The 19,784-nt window shown below is 44.0% G+C and overlaps 1 protein-coding gene across 1 annotated transcript; it reads right to left on the bottom strand.

Moving 5' to 3' along the window:
- Window positions 1-9,620: 9,620 nt before the first annotated feature.
- LOC307044694 (NLR family CARD domain-containing protein 3-like) lies at window positions 9,621-19,541 on the bottom strand (the record flags this gene model as incomplete). Its single annotated transcript, XM_079690003.1, has 7 exons — window positions 9,621-10,407; window positions 10,534-10,580; window positions 12,916-13,089; window positions 13,402-13,575; window positions 13,657-15,463; window positions 15,604-15,832; window positions 19,449-19,541. 7 exons carry the CDS (start codon window positions 19,539-19,541, stop codon window positions 9,854-9,856), a joined length of 3,078 nt encoding a protein of 1,025 aa, XP_079546129.1. The 3' UTR covers window positions 9,621-9,853.
- Window positions 19,542-19,784: the final 243 nt, after the last annotated feature.

The raw sequence follows: 19,784 nt of genomic DNA, 5'->3' as shown, positions 1-19,784 counted from the left end.
AGCAGAGCTCACACCTTCACACACACACAACCACCTACTGGAGAACCACACATTATCTCATCAGGACACAGAGCTCTCACACCTCCAAACTAAAACACTCATGAGACAGTTTCCATGTTGTTGGCTCTGTGAGCTGCAGCGTCTTAAAGACCCTCTCAATGCTCTGTGGTCTTCAGGACGGTTTGAAGACTTCAGGAATATCCTTCATGTGGATTATTCTTGGCCTTTCTGTGCAGATCACTTCTATTGGACGGATTCTGAAGAGCTCAGCAAGCCTTAAAATCTTCCTCTGTTTCAGAGGTTCATACATTTTAAACAGCCAACAGGAAACTGTGTTTGGAGTTCAGAGCAGAAGATTTGGAGGGTAAAAAATAAAGATGAAGAAAATAAATGTATTGATTTTTTTTTTTTAAACGAACGATAAATTGATGTTCTGTATTATTTTAGGTCCTTTAATAAAGGAGAACACTAGTAGTTTGTGATTGGACAGAGAATAATCTGCTTATTGTCCTGAGTCAGCGGTGAGGACCAATCAGAGCAGAGGAAGCTCCACCAGATGGAGCTGATGCAGGATTTCACTGCTGCACCTTGACTCAGGTGTTGTACTTCAGTTCAGCTTTTAGGTACTTTAGTTCACTTCATTACCTGCTACTTTATTCTTCTACCATTCTACATCTTAGAAGCAAGTATTCTACTTTTTCTGCAGTACATTTAAGCATAGCAGTGGGAACATGTTTCAAATGGGGGGTGCTGTGGGGATGACACCAGGGCCGGTTTTGACCAATTTGCTGCCCTATTGGCAAGATTTTAGCTGGCAATGAAAAACCTCTACAAAAGACACTACAAACAGAGAAACATATTGACATGGTGGACAGCTTATATAAAAAGGCTTCAAATGTATACTATTTAGTATTGCATGAACATTGAACATGTTTTAACTGGGGGGTGGACTTCACATCCTCTAGGGGGGTCCGGGGGTGCCCCCCCGGGAAGATTGTTTTTAACATTTTAAAGTAAAATGCTTCAATCTGGTGCACTTTGAGCGCCCAATTACTAGAGACTGATCTAGGGGATACAACTCTAAACACCCATATGAAAAAGATCGGTTTGCATTTTAATAATCAAATAAGTATGTGAACATAACCGATAACCTACCATAGCCAATAACAAATAAATGTAGGCTAACTTATTTTATTTTTGTGGTTCATTTATATCTCATCAGTTAACATTTATTTATTTATGCATATTTTTAAATCTCTCCAGTTTTAAACGATATTTTTGGTTTACTGTCTTATAGTATACATTGGAATGATTTCAAACCTGTTTTTATTTATCCTAATAATTATAAAGGAGTGCCTTGGAAATATGTTTTTACATAAATTGTGATCAAAACGTTTGAGACCCACTGAGATAATTTAGACTAAAGTGAACTATCTAAACACTCAGAGTCCTTTGCCTCACTGAGCCTCTCAGTCTGACAGGACAGAACTCTCCCTCCACATTATTGTAGAAAGAGCTTCTTATATCCGTTAGCAGAAGCTAACAACATTCCCCGCCGGTACAGGTGCACCCCCTCTCTCTATCTATCTCTCTCTCACGCTGGCCGTGAGCTGCGGGCGCCTGATAAGCCAACATCCCCCACTTTCATCACTTAAAGCGCCCATCGTACGGGGCAAATGGAAAATGTAACCGGGGTGAAAAGGGTGTTATCTTTACTTAATTATGAATGTTGTTACGTCAAGGCTGAAAATTCATTTTATTTTATTTTATTTATTATATTTGTATTTAATCTTGTGGAAGTGCAGATCCCCTGTCCTCCACCAGGGGGTGCTGCAGCACCCTCAGCACCCCTACTTCCCACGGCCCTGCATTTAAGTGATAACTTACGTTAAGAACATGTTGTGTAAACGTTTCAGATCTAGATTAATAACACTAAATATAATCACCAAATTGTCCTGCCTTAACTATATATTAAAATATGATTCCTTGGTGAAAATCACGAGGCACAATGTACTGTATATGACCTTTATTTAAAAAAGAAAAAGCTCCTCCTTTACCAGCTGTTACATTAAAGTGAACAGACGGATTCATTAATTATTATTATTAAATAATGTGAAATATATTATTATGAACTGGTGCAGAATGAGTAGTTTTGCACTTTAAGTATATTTTGATGTTTAAACTTGTACTTTAGTGAAGTGTTGAATAGAGGACCTGAAACAGATTATTATCACTCTGTGGTTTCACTAATGTTTCTGAAACTAAAGATCTGAGTCCTTCGTCCTCCTCTGTGAAAAACCAGAAACCAGCTGCAGTTCCTCAGAGTGACCACTGGAGGTACTCCTCCTCCTCCTCCCCCTCCTCCTCCCCCTCCTCCTCCTCCTCCTCCTCCTCCTCCTCCTCCTCCTCCTCCAACACCTTTAGCTTTTATTTTTGGCCCATATTTGAGCTTCCCGACTGAATTGAACACACCTTTTCTTTTCGTTTGTTGACGTGTTTGGACTTGAGTTATTTTTTTTTACAGTGAAGACTAAGAAACAAAATGGCTTCCGTCCTGCTCAGCTGGTGTTTAACACAGAACACCTGAAGAGAAGACTACAACAGAGAAAGAGTCCCTCACAGTTTCATCAGAAACTAAACCTTAATGTGCTCTGTGAAAACAGAAAACTTAGAAATAAGTTAAAAGACTGTCAGCAAAAGTAGTGAAACAGTTCCCGTTGAATGACAGTTTATAGAATATATTCTAATGTCATCAGATACAGATATTGCCTGTAAGTACATGTTGTAACTTTACAGTCTAGTACAAGTACAGTTCTTCATTATCAGGACACATGTAACAAGGTGAGAATACTGCATTAAGACGTTTGAGTTTCACTGTTTAGACTTTAGATCAGAGTTCCTGAGGGGGGGCCAAGAGGGCGTGTTGATCGACCAATGAAACGCAGCCAGAGTCTCTCAGGTGTTTCAGGAGCAAAGGCCCAGGTGAGCTCTCTGATGGCTGCTGGGTCCTAGTGCCCTACCGTTGCCTCCCCCTCCACATCAGTAGCCCTCCTGACAGACTGACCCCCATCAGCCTGAACTCCTCTTCCTCCTCACAGGGAACTCTTTAAACTAACCTGCACTCTCTCTCTGCTCGCACAGCTCGGAGGCCATCTTGTTTCCCAGCTTTAAACAATCACACGTTCATCAACAAAAGCGTTTCTGCGACCACAACAATCAACAACATCAACCAATCACAGCTCCACTTACTGAACTGTTAGCCGTGAGATTCATCAGTAGCAGCCTCGTCTGAGCTTCATCAACTTCAGCGTCCGTCAGACGAAGTGAAGTGAAGGCGCTTCCTATCCTGTGTGTGTGCGTGTGTGTGTGTGTGTGTGTGTGTGTGTGTGTGTGTGTGTGTGTGTGTGTGTGTGTGTGTGTGTGTGTGTCCTCACCTCACTTTTTACAGTTAGCAGTCAGACTGGTTAGACTGAGTCTCAGTCTGTGCTGCGTTCACAGGATCAAATGTTTTTGTGAATAGAATTATTGGGAAGGGATCTTTAACAGAGTTTCCTGCTATACTAACCTGCAGTGCGTTTGATAAAAACAGGAAGTCATTCCTTTTTTGCAATTTTGCAGAATAATGTCCGATTGGACTCTTTGCAGCCTCTGTTGTGTAGAGTTCTGCTTCCTGGACACAGCTTGAATAAATACGTTCATTAAAACAACACAAATGATCTCTTCACTGCTCTTTGGTGATCTGGTTTTTCCTTTGTAGAGTAACCGCAGCTGTCAGATAAGTGTAGTCCAGTAAAAAGTACAATATGTACCTCTGAGATGAGTACAGGTATCTCACTCTCATTTCAGGTGTAACATCCTCTCGACCGCCCTTCCAAAGTGTGTTATCTCCACCATCTCACCCACATTTCCGTTCCTATTGCCTCACACCAAAGTTCGCTTTGTCATGCTGGGGATTGTCAACTTTCTGACTCGTAAGGCCCGGACACAACAAACTGACACCAAAGAACTGACACAGACGGACCCCCGACTGTTGTGTCTCCTCTCGTCTCCTCGTCTTGGCCATTTGTCGCACTGGAACACACCGCAAAGACTTCAGACGGCCAAGAAGCACGTACGAACTGCGCATGCGTTAGTGGCAATAACTCTCCTCACCAGCAGGCGGCGGTAGTGTGTATTCGTCATTCAAAAGAGGCAACAACCGGAAGACAGACTGCGTGATTACCGAGAAAAGAAGAACAGACTGCGTGATATAAACAAACAACAAATAGCGTGTTCCATTTTCCCTCTCCAGCGAGAAGCTCATGGGGCTTTCCCCAACCTGAGTCGAGAGCTGGAGTGAAATGAAATCTTAATCGTTTGTTTGGGTCCCTCACTTCCGTTTCGCTTCTCATGCGCTGATTCGCTAAGCTGAACAGCAAATCAGACTGTTTTCTTTTGCCGACAGCCTTTGGCCGACTGCTCACCGATTCGACATTCGGCCGACAAGGTGTCGGCACGGCTGAAAAGACACGACGGTGCGGGACACACCAATCTGAGTAGGGCGTGTCGACCCTCATCGTCGGCCTGACGCCCAACGACGCCGATAATCGGCTTGGTGTGTCCCCGGCCTTTAGAATCCATTAACCCCTTGAGACACACCATCCAGACAGATTGCAGTCAAATTTTACCGGGTGGGGTTTTTACCTAAATTAGCGTTAGGGTTACGGCTAAAAGGGGAATTGGCAGCTGATACTCTGCTTTAGTTTTTTTGGTTTATTTTCATACAAAGCCTTTGACCCAACAATGATGGATCCAGAAACACACATTTCCAGTGTTTTACCTGCTATAGATGGTATGTTCCCATGCTCACTTTATGCTTACGACCATACCCTACCATACCAATACTTAGATGGGACACCTCAGTATTCCCAGTGCTGCAGTCGTTGAATGAAGTGGTTTTGGTGGCACTATCCAGTATAACAGGGGAGTTTTGAATAAGGACGCTGCATATTGGTTTGTTCTGATAGAAATAAGGTTGAAGCTCGTTGTGCCAAAATACGCCACTATTTCAACACGTTCTAAGTAAAAACGGGGTTTTTCCGCTCGTTATAGTATGGTAGTTTAAACACACTTTACATAGGAATTGAACATTGTTCTTCAGATTGGTAGACATCCATTTACCCCTTTAGAAAAACAAATCATTTCTAATGTTTCGTTGTGTTAGGTATTAGGAGTGAAAGTAGTGCTACATTTTTCTTGTGTACTTTTATTTCTGATCTACAAAGTCTATTGTGTCACTTATTCTGTTAATACAATCTGTTTTTTTGTGTTGTATTTGTTTATTCCTGAACACAATTAATCAGTTGTACTAAGTCTGTGTTCTTATTATTTCTGTATCATAGTTTAAATTATGTTTGTATTTGTTTTGTCATAATTTCTCGTAGGATCTTTGCGTTTGTCTTTTATTCTTGTTCACGGAATTTCTCTGAAACCATACATTTCACAATTTAACTTTTTCTATTTCTTATAGTCTTTTATCAATGCATTTGTTTTGTTCCATTCTGTTTTAGTGGTGCTTATTCGCAACATAATTCTATAAAAATACGTATTTGGTTTGTATACATGGAATGTAATGAAGTATTTTCGATAATGAGATATATATAAAGTCATGCCCGATCTCGTATATCTCAGAAGCTGAGCAGGGTCGGGCAGAGACATTGTTTTGCACATTTATGACCCTGAAGGTCGCCCAGAGGTCTGAGTATTGGTTCTTGATGTGGGGGGCCAGGGTTCATCACTCAAGTGTATTTAGTCTTGGCTCAAATTGGTTTTATTCCATCTAGCCTCCTTGCAATCTATGGAGGACAGAACATGACATAGGTAAGAATAAATAAATACATGTTTGAATAAATACTGGAACACTAATATAAATAACTGGAAATAGATGCAGAAATAAAAATAATACAGTAATAAATAAATACTTTAACTAAAAAGAAAATGATGTAAAAAATAAATAAATATAGATTGAGAACAAACAGGACACACATTATTATCTATCTTTCATGTATTTCTACATTTATGTTCACTTACATTCATTTATTAAAACATTTCTGCAAGCTAACGAGGTATGGGGATTTGGGAACTACGGACGGAGGAAACTGTTAAACAACGATGTGTTACGGTATCTGAGAGGACCCAAACGCAGGACACGGCACAGTGTTGAAAAAAGGTTTATCTTGAGGTGGAGGAGCGGGAAGAATAATCCGGCTGGTGGCGACAACACGGCGGTCGGAGAATGATCCTGCAGCTCAAGAAGAAAACACGTAAGAAGAACATCCAGCTTTGAGGAAATAGCTTAACAATGCTAATTAGGCTAGGAGTTATACCACTGTGGTTTTACAACGATCTGGCACTGACAGGTTGTGGAGCTCTTCTTCTTCTTCTTCTTCTTCTTCTTCTTCTTTTCTTTAATGGCGAATCGCTTCCACTTGGAGCATATATCGCCACCTACTGTTTAGTTATTAAATGTTCATACTAAATCCTTGTCCTCAGACCAGTGCTTTTGAGGAATTTGAAGATCAGCTTGTTTGCTTCATTTCTTGATTTACTTTCAAATATTGCCTTGAAATCCATGTCCTTGATGTTGAGTTGTTCCAGTGCAGTTTTCAGAATGAATCTTTGTCTGTTATAGTCCGGACAGCTAAAAAATACATGATGTATTGTCTCTGGTTGTTGGCAACCATCACAATTGCCATTTGGATGTTTTCCAATCAGATGCAGTGATGAGTTTAGTCCAGAGTGTCCCAATTTTATCCTGCTGTTAATGCTCTGCTCTCAGGTTGTGGAGCTTCCGCTGAAATGCCGTTGTAAATGGCTTGATGGGAATCAGGTGTGTAGTCGGGGAGGGTGCACAGCTGATTGCAGCAGGTGAGTGGAGGTTGAGCCGGGAGCCAGGAATGACAGCCACCACGCACACACAAACAACACAGACAGGAAAAAGGAAAACAAACACAAAAGAGGCGGCTGGAAGAGTACAGCTGCCACACGATGGGGTTTCCCCTGATTTATACAGTACACTTGCTTATGGGACATTTACGGAATTACAACAGCAGAAGTATAGTGCAGAAGTATATTAAATATATCAAAGTAGGCACACGTTATTAATAATAAAAAACACAATAAGTAAAAACAAATAATAAGTAGGCTACACTATGGTTAAAACCAACTAAATAGCAGTATATCTTTTTAAACAAGGTGACGATACAAAATTATAGAAGTAGCTGGTACTGTCTACAGATCCTAAATAAATTGACAGAAAAATAAAGCTTCAATTACACGACATTTTTAAACCAATCAGTGAATTTGAACCGTTCATTTGAATCATTTGAACATTTATGTGAACATGAACTGGAAGCACTTTACTGAATAGCAGAGGGGTTATTGATCATTAAAAAAAAACTCAAATATAAACAGTAGAAATGTGGGAATGGAATTATTGACTACTTTTGAATTATAATCTTTCCGTGTTGCACTTTGTAGACGGTCCCTGCATTCAGATAGAAGTTGAGCAGCTCGGAGGACGGTGTGTATTGGCTTGTTTTGATAGAAAAGAGGGGTTAGAGCTTGTTGTCTACCTTACTGTGGTTGTTCAGAGACGACGATTGTGTTTGAGTTATTGATCTGTCAATATCTTTCTAACTTAACCAACTAGGAAGACACTCATCCCGCCCCGTAACGCTAGTCTTATGAATGAAGACTCTGAGAGGGCATTAAAGCCTGTCTCTACGACCTCTACCTGTTATCCCAATGATATTTCAAAACCTATAGCCCTTTCTCAATTCTCTCCTCGACTCCTATCCTTGCGTCTTAGTCCCGCCCACAGGAGGGTTATGGCTAGAAAGGATCCGTCTAGTGTAAATATGACGTCACGTTCTCGTTGTAACTCTCGTTGTAATCGGAGCGGCTCGGAAACACATCTACAGCAGTAACATGATGCAACATACACATTAATGCAGCAGCAATATTAATAGAGAAACATCAGACTTAATAGTAAAACACTGCAAGGGAACATTTTATTGCACCAGGAGCTATCTTGGGACTTTTACTGCGACAACGTTGACTTGCCTGTGAATACAAAATAAACCAGTGTTGGTGATCTACAGTGTTGTCATTCTTCTTTGAACACCAACAAGACCGCTAACATCCTATTTCAACAATCACACTCCCTGTCATTGACATAATTAATAGATAGTTTAGTTTCTCACCATCATTTGCGGTGGCCAACTGATGTTGACGATCGTAACTGAAAGGCTGCCTGCCAAACGTAAACATTCAGCCACGTGACATTCAGCCAAACTCTCGCGAGAGTTTTACACTAGACGGATCCTTTCTAGCCATAACCCCACAGGACATGCGAGCGGAGGAGTGGAGGAGGGGAACCGAGGACAAACACCATGTAAACACCAGTCTTTAGTACATTAGAAGTTTATTATGTTACTGCCAACGTTAGGCAGAGGTTAAGATCTGTACAGTGGTTCCACTTCATGGGGGAGCAGACGTGTCCCCTATCCTTTTCTGTAGTTCAGGCCAGAGAGATTTTATTTGTATTCAGAGTCCAGTATGTGTTCGTCTACCTGGCTCAGGGTTTGAGCTCTCATTCACACAGCAGCACTGGTTATGGGCTGCACTGTTTCTACTATATTCTATTTTATTTTATTTACTTGTTCTGTTGTATCTGTGTTATTGTGTTGCTCTGATGGAGCAGCCTGTGACCTCAGATCTTCGTTGTCATAACTACACGGTAGCTATGCACACGTGACAATGAAAGCCTTGAATCTTGAATCTGCGCTAACCACTGAGCCACAAACTGGTTTCTGTCTCTTTCTGAAAGCAGCAGACAGAAAAGCTTTGTACACGACTGAGTGGCCAAAACACAACACATCTTTATTTTGAATGTATTTTATTATAATGATTGGTTTTTAAATAATATTTTGTAAAGTTTTTATGTAATGTTTTATCATATTTATTTATACTTTTGTCTTTTACACTTTAAAACGAAAAAAAAACAGTTTAATATTTGTTTGAAAGTCTTTCTATTTAAATGTATTTAATTTGTATTTTTATCACTATCTTGTTTTATTTATTTTTAATTGTTTTAATTTGAGTGTTTATTATTATTTTTTATTTTTGTATTATTATTTCTTACTATTATAATTGTGATTATTTTTTAATAGTATTTCTAATTCCTTTTTATTATTATTAATATTATTATAATTATTATTATTAACATTTTTATTATTATTATTATTATTATTTATTTATCCCTCCTACGGTTAAACTAAATCTCTCTCGCCAAAAGAAACTGCAAACACAACAGAAAGACGTGTTGTTGTTCAAACTAAGTGAAAGCTCAGAGAGCGCTCCAGAGGTTTTCTTTTCTTTAAATCTTATTTATTTTTCTGTATTTCCATGTGTTTGATTTCTATCTGTATTTGTGTGTGAAGTGATGTTTGTTGCACTTTCCTGAATCACAGTGAAGATATTGAATCTGAAGCAAAAGCATATTTTCAGAATCAGAATTCCTTTATTTGTCCCGAAAAGTGTAAAATCTACATTATTACATCAAAAGATGTATAGTGCAGATAAAGTGAAAAGAGTAGACTGTATATTCAAATATAACAAAGCAGGAAGACATTATTAATAATAAAGAAGAACAATAAGTAAAAACACATAACAAGTACACCACGGTTAAAAACAAATAGATGGAAATATATGTTTTAAACAACGTTGGTCTAACATCAGCTGTGATCCTGAACAGACTGAACTCTCTGGGCAGCAGGGAGGAAGTCTCTGGAACAGGAGGAGACTCTTCCTCCTACAGAGGAACCAGAAACACTGAGGAACCAGGGCTGAACCAGAACCAGAACCCAGCATAGAGAGGTTCAGTGAATGTGGTTCTGAAGGTGTGGAGGTGGATCAGTGTGTCAGAGGAGACTCTGTAGAAGGAGAGAGAGCCAGCAGGAAGATCCAGATACACTGCTACTCTACCAGAGGAGGAGGAGGAGGAGGAGGAGGAGGAGGAGGAAGAGGTGTGTGTTACTGTCTTATTGTGATAGACAGAGTAACGACCATCAGAGCAGCTCAGACTCCAGGACTGATCATTCCTTCCAAACCTACTGTCCTCTCTGTCTCCTCTCCTGCTGATTCCTCTGTAAGTCACTGATATATAAACCCTTCCTCTCCACTCGACCTCCCAGTAACAGAGACCAGTCAGAGCTTCTCTGCACATCAGCTGAGGCCAGATATCAAACCTCTCTGGATGATCAGTATATGGCTGCTCCTCTCTCACACATGTCACCTTCCTGTTGTCCTCAGACAGTTTGAGTTTTCTGTTTGCTGTGTTTGTGTTGAGTGAGAGTTCACAGGAATCTGAGGAGAGGAACAGCAGCAGTTATTCATCTATCAGCTGTTCATTTATTGACACTTTGATGATGAAGGTTACATTTGAAGATGGTGGCTGCTTTGTTTTCATGAATCAAATTAAACCACACTCACACTTCCTCAGACCGGGTCTCAACCATCGGACTCCAGCAGGCTCCATCCTGAAAGAAGGGGCGGGGGGGGGGGGGTCAGAGCAGCATGGAGACATGGACATCACTCTCAAACTCAGAGCTTTGTTATTCTCCACAGATGAAGCTACATGTTCACGATATCATTTTAGATCAGTCGATAAATAAAGCTCATTAACTTCAATGATTATTTCTCAGAGAATAAGATGTAAGAGTTGATCAGTGTTCAGTTAGTGTTCCCTCAGCATCTGCTAGCAGCAGTCAATGAGTGTTTCTCTTACCTGGAATCTGAAGAGGAAAATCAATGAACTTTATTTAAAAGCATCTTTCATGCAACGCACTTTGGGTTTGCTTTGAGCAATGAAAGGTGCTTTGACCATACCATTTATTATTATTATTATGATGATGAATTCACAGGACATCTGATAGTTCATCATTGTGTTTAAAAGAGGGAGGGGCCATTTAGTGCTTTAAAAATAGGAGAAGCACTTCAGAATCAATTCAGATACAGGAGCCAGTGCAGATGGGGTCCATCAGGAGTGGGATGATCTCTGCTGTGTTTAGGTTGTTGGATGGATTTTGACTCTATTGCCAAAATGATAAAAGCAGTTTTTGGTCAGCAAATTAAAATGAGCATTAAAATGGAGATCAGAATCTAAAATGATAAAGATGTATTTCTTGTTGTTGTGTCTTCTCTGTAAACACAGAGCTGCTGCCTGAGTCTTATCCCGTGTCTTTAGTTCCCTTCAATGTTTTTGTCTTGGCATACACACAGTGGAGGAAATACGTATTTGATCCCTGCAGACTTTGTAAGTTCACCAACAAAGAAAGGACCAGTCTGTCATTTGAATGGTAGGTTTATATAAACAGTGAGAGAAAGAATATCAATAAGGAAATCCAGAAATGTACATTATATAAAAGATAAAAATGTATTTGCATTTAACTGAGTGAAAGAAGTATTTGATCCCCTTGCAGAACATGTGTTAGGACTTGGTGGAGAAACCCTTGTTGGACACACAGAGGTCACACAGAGGTCAGACGCTTCTTGTAGTTGGTCTCCAGGTCTGTGCACATCTCAGGAAGGATGTTGGTCCACTCCTCTCTGAAGATCCAAATCCTTCAGGTGTTGAGGCTGATGCTTGGCATCTGGAAGCTTCAGCTCCCTCCACACATTTTCTATGGGATTAAGGTCCAGAGACTGGCTAGGACCCTCCATCACCTGAAGGTGCTTCTTCTTTAGCCTCTCCTGTGTTGCCTTGGCCGTATGTTCAGGGTCCTTGTCCTGCTGGAAGACCCCTCCATGACCCATGGTCAGTGTCCTGGCTGAGGGAAGGAGGCTATCGACCAAGATCTCACGGGACATGTCCCCGTCCATCCTCTCCTCGATGCAGGGAAGTCCTCCTGTCCCCTCAGCAGAGAAACAGCCCAAAGCAGAATGTCTCCACCTCCATGCCTGACGGATGGTGTTCTGGGGTTATAGTCAGCATCTCTCTTCCTCCAAACACGGCGTGTCGAGTTGAAGCCAAAGATCAACATTTTAGTCTCATCTGAGCTCATCCGCTTCTCCCAAGCCTTCTCTGAATCATTCAGATGTTCGTTGTCAAACTTCAGATGGCCTCTCGTGTTCTTCTTGAGCAGGGGGCCTTCAGGCACTGCAGGATTTGATCAACTATGGTGTAGTGTGTTACCAATAGGTTTCTTGGTGACTGTGGTCCCAGCTGCCTTGAGATCATTAACAAGTTCCTCCTGTGTAGTTCTTGGCTGATCCCTCACCTTTCTCATGATCATCAATACCCCACGGGGCCAGATCCTGTGTGGAGCCCGGACCGAGGGCCATTGATGCTCATTTTGTGTTTCTTCCATTTAGAAACACACACATTATTCTTCTGAATAATGGCACCAAGAGTTGTCTCCTTCTCACCAAGCTGCTTTCCGGTGGTCTTGTAGCCGATCCCAGCCTGGTGCAGGTCTACAGTCTCACCCTGAGGTCCTTAGACAGCTCTACAGTCTCGCCCATGGTGGAGAGATTGGAATCTGATTGATTGATTCTGTGGACAGGTGTCTTTTATACAGGTAACAAGTTGATTAGGAGTACTTTTTTAAAGGAAGATGAATTATTTGTCTGTCGGAGCCAGAATCCTTGTTTGTTGCAAAGGGATCAAATACTTATTTCACTCAGTTAAATGGAAATACATTTTTATCTTTTATATAATGTCAATTTCTGGATTTTCTTTTTGATATTCTTGCTCTCAATGTTTATATAAACCTACCATTACAATGATAGACTGTTAATGTATTGTGTGGGCAAACTTAAAAAATCTGCAGGGGATCAAATACTTATTTCCTTCACTGTATATGTTTATAATACCTGAGAGTGTCCAGCCTCCAGAGAGGACCCTCCAGTCCAGCAGACAGCAGCTTCTCTCCTGAGTCTCCTGGATGATTGTAGCTCAGGTCCAGCTCTCTCAGATGGGAGGGGTTGGATCTCAGAGCTGAAGCCAGAGAAACACAGCCTTCCTCTGAGACCAGACAGCATGACAGCCTGAACACACACACACACACACACACACACACACACACACACACACACACACACACACACACACACACACACACACACACACACACACACACACACACACACACACACACACACACACACACACACACACACACACACACACACACACACACACACACACACACACACACACACAAGTTCAAACAAGAGTGAGTAAGAAAACAATAACAAATGTTATTGAAGCAGATGCAACAAAAGGTTATGAGTGTATCCATCATTAATGTACATCGCAATTTAACTGGCTATGAGTTTAACATGTTGATGAACCCTGACCTGAGAGTCTCCAGAGTACAGTGAGGACTCTCCAGTCCAGCAGACAGCAGCTTCACTCCTGAATCCTGCAGGTCGTTGTTACTCAGGTCCAGCTCTCTCAGACTAGAGGACTGGGAGCTGAGGACTGAGGACAGAGCTGCACAGCTTCTCTCTGACAGGTCACAGCCACTCAGTCTGATGAAGGAAAGAAACATAATATGTTAAAAAGATGAGCAGAACATGTACACCATGATATATGAATGTTTCTGTACTCACAGAGCCTTCCTGGAGGCTTTGACCACTGGCAGCAGCCTCAGAAGAGCCTCCTCTGAAGCAGAGTATCTCTTCAGGTCGAACACGTCCAGATCTTCTTCTGATGACAGTAAGATGAAGACCAGAGCTGACCACTGAGCAGGAGACAGATTATCTGTGGAGAGACTTCCTGAACTCAGGGACTGTTGGATCTGCTCCACTAGAGAACGATCATTCAGTTCATTCAGACAGTGGAACAGGTTGATGCTTCTCTCCGGAGACAGACCCTCATCCATCTTCTTCTTGATGTACTGGACTGTTTCCTGATTGGTCTCTGAGCTACTTCCTGTTTCTGTCAGTAGACCACGTAGGAGTTTCTGATTGGTCTCCAGAGAAAGACCCAGGAGGAAGCGGAGGAACAAGTCCAGGTGTCCGTTTGGACTCTGTAAGGCCTGGTCCACAGCACTCTGGTAGAGATGTGTTGGTTCAGGTTTGGCTCTGAAGACTTTAGGCAGCCTGGAGGTTGTTGGTTCTTCTGACAGCAGGTTGACTCCAGAGGTGATGAAGGTCAGATGGACATGAAGAGCAGCCAGAAACTCCTGAACGCTCAGATGGACGAAGCAGAACACCTTGTCCCTCTGGTACAGTCCTCTCTCCTCTCTAAAGACCTGTGTGAACACTCCTGAGTACACTGAGGCTGCTCTGATATCGATGCCACACTCTGTCAGGTCGGACTCATAGAAGATCAGGTTGCCTTTCTGCAGCTGCTCAAAAGCCAGTTTCCCCAGAGCCTTCATCATCTTCCTGCTCTCTGGACTCCAGTGTGGATCTGTCTCAGCTCCTCCATCATACTTGATGTTCTTGACTTTGGACTGAACCACCAGGAAGTGGATGTACATCTCAGTCAGGGTCTTGGGCAGCTCTCCTCCCCCTCTGGTTTTCAACACCTCCTCCAGAACTGAAGCAGAGATCCAGCAGAAGACTGGGATGTGGCACATGATGTGGAGGCTTCGTGAGGTCTTGATGTGGGAGATGATGGTGCCGGCCTGCTCCTGATCTCTGAATCTCTTCCTGAAGTACTCCTCCTTCTGTGGGTCAGTGAACCCTCGGACCTCTGTCACCATGTCCACACACTCAGGAGGGATCTGATTGGCTGCTGCAGGTCGTGTGGTTATCCAGAGGCGAGCAGAGGGAAGCAGCTTCCCCCTGATGAGGTTTGTCAGCAGCACATCCACTGAGGTGGACTCTGTGACATCAGTCAGGATCTCAGTGTTGAGGAAGTCCAGAGGAAGTCGACTCTCATCCAGACCGTCAAAGATGAACACAACCGGGAACTGATCAAACCTGCAGATTCCTGCGTCTCTGGTTTCAGAGAAGAAGTGATGAACAAGTTCCACCAAGCTGTACTTGTTCTCTCTCACCACATTCAGCTCTCTGAAGGTGAATGGAAATATGAACTGGATGTCCTGGTTGGCTTTGCCTTCAGCCCAGTCCAGAGTGAACTTCTGTGTTAAGACTGTTTTCCCAATGCCAGCCACGCCCTTTGTCAGCACTGCTCTGATTGGTGCATCTCTTCTAGGTGAGACTTTAAAGAGGTCTTCTTGTCTGATGGGTGTTTCTGGTCTGTCTGGTTTCCTGGATGCTGTTTCAATCTGTCTGACCTCATGTTCATCATTGACCTCTACAGACCCCCCCTCTGTGATGTAGAGCTCTGTGTAGATCTGGTTCAGAAGGGTTGGGTTTCCTGCTTTAGCAATGCCCTCAAACACACACTGGAACCTCTCCTGCAGGTTAGACTTAAGTTCACGCTGACACACTCCAGAACGACTTCCTGAATGAACACACAACAAATCAGATCAATGAGTCAAATACATCCTTAAAGAATGAGGATCTGAATATACTTTGTTCCATCTCTTGAGACTTTAGTCAACATTTATCCAGCTTGTTCAATCTCTATAGAAACCCTCTTACTGCTCTGCAGACGGTCAGCCAGCTCCTCCTGCTCCATGCTCCTCAGGAAGTGCAGTGTGATGTTCAGAAATGCCTCTCTGCTGCTCCTCCTCTGCTCTTCATCCTCACCGTCCAACACCTCCTCATCCTCCCTCTGACTCTCTAAGCATTCTGGGTAATCTGAACTCAGAGCCTTCTGGATCTTCTTCAGCTCGTTCTTCACAAAAGTGATGATGTTCTCCTCCAGCAGCTGGAACAGAATACATGAACAACACAATCAAACTAAAGTCACCAAACATCAGATCCATGTTGGACAGACTGACCATCTTCGGAGGATGTAACAGAATCTGATTACGTTATTCGGAAAAAAGCACAAACAATGCACCTATGACGTGGGCCCCACCTTCGGGCTCTCTTCCGTATAAGTAGGAAGTAGGCCCTACAATCCACTCCCACTTTTCTTCAGCACTCCGTTGCAGAAGCACTGTCAGGCACAAAGCTCTTTTCAGAGCTGTTTACTAAAAACATTCCTGGTTCCCCTGGGCCCATCCTCCCTCTCCTCCGGACGGGGGAAACAGGGCGTGGGCCCGGTGTCAACCCGACATATGAGTTTCGACCGGAGCTCACGGTGTGAGTCCTGCCAGGGATTAGAGCACGCAAACGCGGCTCTCACTCCCCAGGTGTCGTGCACTCATTGTGTCCGTCTCCCTCTGGCCCACAGACAGTGGAGAGCGGACGCTCTCGCTGCTGCGGCCGAGGATGATTGGCTGGTCCAGCAGTCTTACTCTGTGGACCAAGCCCTTTATTTATTGGATACACACCTCCGCTCATTCCTCAGCACGGTTGAGCGTGAACGCGCCTCAAAGTCCAGTTTACGAGCCTTCTCCTAAACAGAGACAGGATGAGAGCCGGTGTGAGAGGCAGTGTGTGGAGGCCCCCTCGCAGCCTTTTCGGACCGGGCCCCTCTTGGGTTGCTTCACGGGCAACGGCGGCGAGGGCTCTGACGTGGCTCGTCACCATGACAACCACAGCACATCCAGAGCATGTCGCACACTCTCAGAGTATTACTCAGTGACGACGCGTGTGTTCGATGGACAGATGGATAATAATAAGCAGCAAGGCTCACCTAACCTGTGGGTTATAAGCAGCAAGGCTCACCTAACCTGTGGGTTATAGGCAGCATGGCCCACCTAACCTGTGGGTTATAAGCAGCAAGGCTCACCTAACCTGTGGGTTATAGGCAGCTAGGCTCACCTAACCTGTGGGTTATAGGCAGCTAGGCTCACCTAACCTGTGGGTTATAGGCAGCTAGGCTCACCTAACCTGTGGGTTATAGGCAGCATGGCTCACCTAACCTGTGGGTTATAGGCAGCATGGCTCGCTTCATAACCGGCTGTCTTTAAAACCTATTGGTTTTTAGGCAGCCCGGACAGCTCTCCTCCGGAGCGTCACACCCCGCGGGGCGGTGACAGCCCTCTCCGTGATGCAGCTGTTAGGCATGATATCAGCTGGTCTCCTTCACAGCGAGGAGACTCCAGAGGTGGTTTATTCGCCTGTGTATCGACCCCGTTCGTCAGAGGAGACGCATGGTGTACATTCCTCCTTCCGTGGGTTTGGATTTAACCCACTGGAAAAATCTCCACGTCAGTGGGGGGGCCCCTGAGCAGAGTGACGTCACACCCCACAGTGTTCACAGACGCATCTCTCGCAGGCTGAGGAACGTGCATGTCGCAGGCAGTGGGGGACAGTGGCTGGCTCACTTGTCTCTCCATATAAGCGTGCGGGAATTACTCTCCGTATGGAAAGTGATCCAGCACTTGTGTTGATTCGAACAGACAACAAAGTAGCGATCAGCGCAGCTGCTGAACACACACCCTACACAGCCAAATGGACAATGTTCCGTTTGGTGTGTAGGGAAAAGCCTGGACCCCGTTACGGGCCCCCTGCCTCGTGCTGTCGTTCCTCCAGCTGTTGCTGGACAGGAATCGGCTTAAAGCACGGTCAAAACATATGCTGCTGCCATTTCATCTTGCCACGTAGGTTTGGTGTCAGCACGGCGTTTAGTCACCCTCTGACAAAACGTTCTCTACGGGGAGCACAGAGACTCAGACCTGTGTCACACGCTTTAGCGCCTCAATGGGTTTGGCTTCAGTGTTACGAGCACTGAGTAAAGCTCCTTTTGAACCGTTAGATCAGGTTCCTCTGAAGTTCTTGTCAGCCAAAGTAGCTCTGCTCTTGGCTCTATCAGCTAAAGGGTGAGTGATGTGTCTGCTCTCTCGGTGGCTCCGTCAGGTCTCCAGATCCAAGGAGATGGCAGCTCAGCTGTTTTGCGCCCTAACCCGGCTTTTATGCCAAAGGTGATCACAAGCTCTTTCAGAGCGAGAGTGATAACTTTGGATGGCTTCTTTCCCCCTCCTCACACATCAGAGGAGGAAGCCACATCTCATCTCCTCTGTCCCGTGCGCGCGCTGTCATGCTATATTGCACGCACGGCTGCCTTACGCAGCTCGTCTGTTTGCGCATTACAGAGAGCGCTCATTAGGGCAGCCTCTGTCTGCACAGCGCCTGTCACACTGGTTGTGTGAGGCTGTGTCACAGGCGTATGTCTCCTCTGGGGTGGATCCCCCGGAGAACATCAAAGCGCACAGCACCAGAGGATTTTCCTCCTCTACGGCGTTGCACGCAGGAATGACAGTGGAAGACATTTGCACTGCTGCATCTTGGTCTTCCCCCTGTTCTTTTATTCGTTGTATTTGAGGGATGTCTCTCATTCCTCTCTGACACACTCAGTACTGAGTGTCCTGTCAGAGTGAGTAATGTCAGGGACTCAACTGCGTGCCCTCTCTCCTGCCTGTCGGCACTTAGAGAGCTGCCCTTTTCCCCTCTTTGATCGTTTTAACAAGTGGGACTTTGGTCTCTACTTTTTATAACGACAGGTAGCCTATTTAGCCTACCTTCATTCCCTTATGGAGAATATTCATTTTTTAATGCTATATTCCCTGGGACTGTGAGGCTCCATTACGCAGGACGAAATGGACATGGGTTATTAATTGAGTAGGTGTGTTTTTGTGGTTCTGGTAAAGGACGGACCAGTGGGGCGTAGACTACATCCTGCTTCGCCCTTAACCCAATAGTGATAGTCTTAGAGGGCGAAGCCTTATACGATATAGTACTGGGGTTACGTACTGTAACCCAGTTTCTATGAGTATAGGCGCAGCCCTCTAAGGTTCGGGCCCCACTGGCTCCGCGAATAGCTGAAGAAAAGCTGTTTGTCTGGGAGCAGATTGTGGGGCCTACTTCCTATTTATACGGAAGTGAGCCCGGAGGTGGGGCCCACGTCATAGGTGGGCGTGGATTAAGTATGTCAGTTCTGCACACGTGCAGTGGGGATTACCCAATAGTGATAGCCTTAGAGGGCTGCACCTATACTCATAGAAGCTGGGTTACATTACGTAACCCCAGTTTTCTACCCAAGGTTTCTCTTTGTTTCATGGTGACGAAAGGGAGCCATGATTGGCAGAAATAGCTCAGTCCCTTTGGACTTGGTTTGAGAATCAAAGTCGCAGTTCAAGCCACCAAATAAGGAGTGCAGAATGGTACACGGAGACGTGCCAGTTTGCCTATTGGGCACTGCCAAGATACCCTTGAGCAAAGCACCACACCCCAACACTTCTAAACCAACATATAAAATACTAAAATATTGGATGTCTAAGCCACCGACAGCTCAGTGGTTGCCGGTGGTTCAAGTATGCTGGTTCAACTCCAGAGGCCGCTAAAGATTCAAGGTCATATTCTCTGTCTAAAATGTGCACCATAGAAATGATTGGACAGAACAGATGTGAAGTAGCTGTAGTTCATGTACAGACCATAAATGTGGAGTCCAGCTGTGTCTGATGCTGCTGGGCAGACTGACCTCTGGGAACCTCTGAGCTCTGCTGGTCCTCTCTGTGAGGAATCATGAAGAGATAACTCACATTATGTTGCAACATACAGAGACACACAAAGACACACACAGAGCAGTTACATAAAGATGGTGTGTTCTGTCAGAATTGATCATACATGTTATGGCTGTATCTGTGTGTGTTCCTATGCTCTTTTCCCTCCATTAGATCTACCCAGATGTGCTGCATTAATGCAACCAGGTGCATGACACAACCCAGTCTCACTGCATTTCGTGTTATAGTGACGATATTTAATCTATT

Source organism: Notothenia rossii (genome assembly GCF_949606895.1).
Source record: "Notothenia rossii genome assembly, chromosome: 6".
Classification (NCBI taxonomy): Eukaryota; Metazoa; Chordata; class Actinopteri; order Perciformes; family Nototheniidae; genus Notothenia; species Notothenia rossii.
The sequence above is the reverse complement of the archived record's forward strand: the minus strand, read 5'-3'. Positions and strand labels throughout refer to the sequence as shown.